Source organism: Penaeus monodon, chromosome 10 (genome assembly GCF_015228065.2).
Source record: "Penaeus monodon isolate SGIC_2016 chromosome 10, NSTDA_Pmon_1, whole genome shotgun sequence".
NCBI classification, from domain to species: Eukaryota; Metazoa; Arthropoda; class Malacostraca; order Decapoda; family Penaeidae; genus Penaeus; species Penaeus monodon.
The window spans coordinates 49,517,278-49,522,982 of record NC_051395.1 but is presented as its reverse complement, the minus strand read 5'-3'; the positions used below and the strand labels follow the sequence as shown (position 1 = coordinate 49,522,982).

At 39.5% G+C, this 5,705-nt stretch overlaps 1 protein-coding gene and 1 long non-coding RNA gene across 2 annotated transcripts in view; one reads left to right on the top strand and one right to left on the bottom strand.

The window, feature by feature from the left end:
- LOC119578129 overlaps nucleotides 1-5,455 on the bottom strand; it is a 5,499-nt gene extending 44 nt beyond the window's left edge. The window contains exons 1-2 of the long non-coding RNA XR_005229184.1: nucleotides 5,406-5,455; nucleotides 1-736 (exon numbers count right to left, since the gene is read on the bottom strand). The exon at nucleotides 1-736 is cut by the window's left edge and continues 44 nt beyond it. This is a non-coding gene — a long non-coding RNA (uncharacterized LOC119578129). The remainder of the gene's footprint in view (nucleotides 737-5,405) is intronic.
- Nucleotides 387-4,285, top strand: LOC119578127 (putative zinc finger protein 286B). Its single transcript, XM_037925864.1, has 2 exons — nucleotides 387-929; nucleotides 1,181-4,285. Exons 1-2 carry the CDS (start codon nucleotides 413-415, stop codon nucleotides 2,836-2,838), a joined length of 2,175 nt encoding a protein of 724 aa, XP_037781792.1. The 5' UTR covers nucleotides 387-412; the 3' UTR covers nucleotides 2,839-4,285.
- Nucleotides 5,456-5,705: the final 250 nt, after the last annotated feature.

The window sequence follows — 5,705 nt, the reverse complement described above, 5'->3', positions numbered from 1 at the left end:
GATATAGTATTATAATAATTTCTGATACAGTCATTAATTGCATAATTTATTAGGTGTTATGTTGACTATATTACAATAATTATCATCTATCTATTAGTGGTGTTATCATCATCATCACTTACTAGTCAGCTTGCCCAGTCAGCAGTACCATAGCATGTTTCTTTTTATTTTTTCCAGAATATAATTGTGTGAAAATTTAAGAAACAGAGAATAAGAATATCCTTTGCAGAAGGAAATGAGGACAGATAAAGTCCTTCAATCAGACTGATCCTCTACAATGAATGCAAGCCTCTTGTTGCAATTTTCTTGATGCCCAGGAAATCAGGAATGTAATGAATTATGCACAAAAAGTATTACAGTCCTTAAGGTTCAAGTAATTACTTCAGTCAAACTAACTTACAACCAATCCACAATGGGAGATGCAAGCATGGCAATCCTGTCCCTGGAACTAGAGGATGACAGCGTGATGGACAGCAATAAAATCATGGTGGCTGGCGAACTGGAGATTGGAGATGAGTCAGTCATGGTGGAGACATCAGAGACAGGGACGTTTGTGTACAAGAGTGCATCCTGCCAAGTGGATCTCAGTTCTGAGGACATCATGAGCCTTCCTATTTTATTCTGTGGCTTGCATTCATCATCTTGTGAAGCCTCAACTCAGTGTGACATTCCACTCATTATCAGCCATAGTCTGTCAGCCTTTGCTAAGGAGGTTTGTGTCTCTGCCAGAAGGCCACTGGAAGAAATAACAAAAGAACATAGTCAAGTGACAGCTTCAGTACAAAATGAGGTGGATCAGGCATTCCAAACTGACATTATAAGAGACACAATAGAAGATGTCATTCTTAATAATGCCGGAGTTGAGGATTTGGACTCCTTTCAGAAAGACAACCAGGATGCTAAGGAGCTGGCAGATACTGTTCGAAAAGGTTGTAATCCCCCCTTTCATTTTTGTTTTTTGCCATTAGAATTAGCCTCAAAAAATATAGTTTCCATTTAAATTAATTATAGCATTTTTTTATATATTTTAAAAATTATTCATGATTTAATTTTATGTAGTATGCAAGCTATGCAGGTTTAATTGTGCAACTACTTTAGTTGAAAGTGAGTGTGAAAATGAAAATGTTTAGGATAACTAAAATGGCTTATGCCCACTAATATTTTTATCATGATCCTTCAGATCCACCGAGAATTTCAAAAAGGGGAAGAAAGAAGAAGCCTCGAGAAGACAGCGACTTCGACTGGGACGATGATGATGACTTTTGGGAGGAAAAGATCAATTTAAGTGTAAACTCTCCATCCAGGAGAAAGACACGCAAAACAAAGCAGAGTTCAGGTATTGCAGAGACTAAACCACAAAGTCCAAAGTTGAAGGAAAAAGAAAAATTACCCAGATTGAAAGACAGCTTGTATGCAGAACAGGTCAGAGCAGGTATAAAAAGTGTGATGGAACCAATGGAAAATGTCACTCCCTATATTGAGTTAGTCACAGAGAAGGAGTGGTGTAATGACTGGATTACAGATGATGAGGTAGATGATGATGAAGATTTGGATCCCTCACAGGAGGAATTCAGTAAAAATGCAAGTGATAAAATAAGTTCATGTAGTCATTGTATGCTAAAGTTCAGTACGCCATTGCTCTTGCTGCAGCACACAGAGGCAAATCATTCTGCTCACATATGTCATATTTGTGGATTCACAGCAACCTTTAAACACAAACTGAAGAGGCACATGGTAAAACATTCTAATGTCAAGGCATTTGTGTGTGACATTTGTGGTAAACAGTATTCACAGAATCAGAATCTCAAAGATCATATATCTCGTGCACATAGTGACCAGGATCATTGCGATAGGTACCCATTTAGCTGCGAGCACTGCAAGCGATTGTATCGGGATGAGAGGAATTATGTTAAACACCAAGAACAATGCAGTGGTCCATGTGATATATGTGGATTAATGTTCAAGTGTAGTGGACAGTTGTGGCTTCATAGGAGAGAACATTATTCCCACTGTAATATTTGTGAGAAGGGATTCCAGTCCCGTGGCTCACTGTTGTTGCATAAAAGCATGAAGCATGGTGAAAAGACCCTCCAGTGTCCCAAGTGTCCCAGAAAATTTGTATTTCAGTCCCATTTAAGAAATCATTTTGACAATGCCCACAACCAAGCAGCACCTCAGTTTAAGTGTGAAGCATGTGGGTTCTGCACCAAGTCAATGACTTATCTTAAAGCTCATTATAGCAGAATGCACAAAAACCCATCAAAAGTATATTCTTGTGATCACTGCCACAAAAATTTTAGAAGCAAGGCAAGAGTTATCGAACATGTACGCATTCATACAGGTGAAAGGCCTTTTTCGTGTCCAGTATGTTTCAAGACCTTTTATTCCCAAAGCAATTTGTATGCCCATGAAAGAACTGTGCATGGAAGGCTGAAAAATTATGGTACAAAGGAGACAGAGGAGAACACAGGCGAAGCAATTGTGCGCAGACAAATATCCAGTTGTTACCAGTGCCATCTGTGCCAGTTAAGATGCCCTACCCATAAAAAACTAAAACATCATCTTCTGAAGGACCACAACTTCAGTAGTGAAGATGCAAGGGAACAGAAGGTTGACGATGTGGAGGTTATTTGTGCAGATGAGTCAGTTGTGACATCCATGGGCATGGACATGGGTCAGAGAGAAGGGGAAGGGACGAGTAAAAACAGTGTAATAATGGGTAATGAGAATGTAGGTGTTAAGGCAACGGTGTCTGTGCCTTCGTATGTTGTGCCACCCAATGTTAATCTTGTTGAAATAGAAGGTGTACAGTATCAAGTTATAAGAAATAGCCAGTGAATATATAGTGCACATATATTAACATGGTTGAAGAACAGATGTACATGTATTTGTTATAATAGTTAAAAATAGTGGTTGTATTGAGGAAAAATACAAAAATTCCATAATACATGCTCAAAAGAATTTGAAACAGTCAGAACATATGATTTTTGTATATGTGCTTTATTTCACATGAACATAACAATACTTTGTTTAAAAGTGTTAATTTACCCTTCCTATAATAGACTAAAGAGAGGAAGCCTTGTCTGTATGATAGGGGAGTCGGGAACAACACAGGGGATCTGTTAAAACTTTACCTAGTCTTAGTTAATATTCGCTAATCCTAACGCTCCCCCAGTGAGTGGACTGAATAACATAAATTGAAGTAGTGAACATGGGTGACAGAGGTTTTGTGTAACTCGCAATATACATTGATTATCACAGATGTAGAACAAGCACTGATTATGATAATTAATTTACTGTGATTTACCTCAGTCACCATGAATGGTATTGTGTGATGATAATCCTTTGTTTCAATGATGTATCTTGTATACATTGGAGGAATAATTATGTATTCTGTACATGATATATCTGTGATGCAATATTTGCCTCAAATAACTGTATTCATAATTTTAGTTGAATATTGACACTGTGATTCTTTTGTGACTATATGTATTAAAGACATTATTTGATTATTTAATAAATCCATTTTTGTTTGAGTATTATTTTTACTTATGTATACAAAGTCTGTGTCTTCTCTCCCTATACTGTAGGAACAAAGTCTATGTACTATACTCCATTACACATGAATTATCCTTGTTATGTTTGCAAGATAAATTTGAGTGCAGTATTGATTGTTTAATAAATAAAGTAGTGATGAAATCTAAGAAAATTAAAGATGTGTGAAAAGACAGAAAATATAATTTTCTGCCTTTTCACACAATTTACACTTGTTCTGTTATTTATGTTACTGCCATGAGGTTATAAATGTAACTTTTAAGAGTTCACATGACTTTAGCTTCAGAAAGTATGAAAACTAAAGCCTCTCATTGCATCCAAGAACAGAAATTTCATTGAGTTTGTTTAAACATTTAAATCACACTGTTGCTTTTTTTTTTTTTTTTTTTTTCATTTGATATTTTTATTTCAGGAAGTAGTGGCATTTCTTTGTGATTGTCTTTCTTCAAAGTTATTGCTTGATTAAAGTAAATTTTGACATATAATTTTTTGTTTCAGCCAGTATGTGTTATTTCTACTTATTGACTTAAATTAGCATGTCATCTTCGTAAAGTATGAAAGTCCTCTCCAAGACCCAAGGATATTAGGGGCAGGTCTTATCTATCTATGCAAAAAAATGATGAATAAGAGTGTAAATAGACAAACATACAAATGAAATTAAATATAAATTTTTCATTTCTTCTAATTGTTGTAATGTCACGGTAAAATAAAATATATATTAAAAATCTGTCTTTTGTTTATTATTGCCATTTAAATGTCTAGCACATTTATTTTGCTTTTAACCATTAACCATTATTGGTACCATACACCATATTTGCATATCTCATTATTAAGATTGTTGGAAAGAAGGAAGGATACATTTGATTTAAGGAAGTACTGATATAGGAGAGAGAAATGGTAGAGGCAAGGAGCAGCCAGCGTGTTTATTTCATCACATCTGGACTATTTCTGTTGGTTTATGGATGTGCTACCACACCTCAGAACAGACACGCATGCCGAGGCACACACGTTAAAGCGCGCGCGCGCGCGAACTACACGCACGCACGCAAACACGCACGCACACACACACACCCACACCACACACACACACACACCCACACACACACACACACCCACACACACACACACACACACACACACACACACACACACACACACACACACACACACACACACACACACACACACACACACACACACACACACACACACAGAGGAAGGGGATAGCAAGAGGGGAAGGAAGGGGATCATATAAACACATCTGTAAAACAAACAATCCCGATCGTGCGATTTTTTCCTTCCCCTCTTTCAGTGTTAGTCTTGACAGGCATCTCCTCCCTCAGTCTCTGACACACCTTCACCCCCCCCTGCCCCCTCCCCCGTCAACGTATTCTTTCTCCCTTGCGCCCCTTCCCCCCTCTCCATCCTTCATCAGTGTATTTCTTGTTCTTCCTCAATTCTAGTTTATCACGTTTTCCTTGCCTCTTTCTCCTCCCATTCGCTTCCCTCCTTCCCTCTCCTTCAGCATCCTTTCTCGACTTACCTCTTTGTTTCCCGACTTCGTCTCCTACTTTCCTCTCACCTTTCTTCTCCCCTCCTTCCTCCCTTTCGTCTTTTCTTCCTTTTCTCTCTCCCTTTCACCTTCTTCCCCAACCTTCTGCCTTTCCTCTCTCTCTCCCGTTTCTCTCTCTTAAATCTCCGGCTTACGTTTCTCTCCCTCCGTTTCTTTCCCCATTTTCCTCTCTAATTCTCTTTCTCCCCTCTTCCATCCCTTCTCCTCCCCTTCCCTCCCTCCTTCCCTGCTTCCCACCTTCCTCCCTTCCCTTCTCCGTCCTTCCTCCACCATTTACCTTTCCCTCTTTACTTCTCCCCCTTCTTCTCTCTCCTCCCTCGGATTACGTCTCCCTCCTTTCTCTCTCCCCTTTTGCTCCTCTCCTTTTTCCCTTCCCCTCCCTCCTTCCTCTCTCCCCTTCTGCTCCCCTCCTCCCTCCCCCTCCCCCTCTCCTCTACTACCCCACTCCTCCCTCCCTCCCCCCTCCCCCTCTCCTCTACTACCCCACTCCTCCCTCCCTCCCCCTCCCTCCCCCTCCCTCCCCTCCTACCAGTAGCCTCGGCCCCGCCAAAGCCTTCGGCGCACATCAGTGATCATG

What these genes read in the sequence shown, in the direction of transcription:
- LOC119578127 (XM_037925864.1), top strand. Translation starts at nt 413, where the DNA reads ATGGGAGATGCAAGCATGGCAATCCTGTCCCTGGAACTAGAGGATGAC. An exon ending in GGCAGATACTGTTCGAAAAG is followed by an intron (nt 930 to 1,180) that starts GTTGTAATCCCC and finishes ATGATCCTTCAG; the next exon opens with ATCCACCGAGAATTTCAAAA.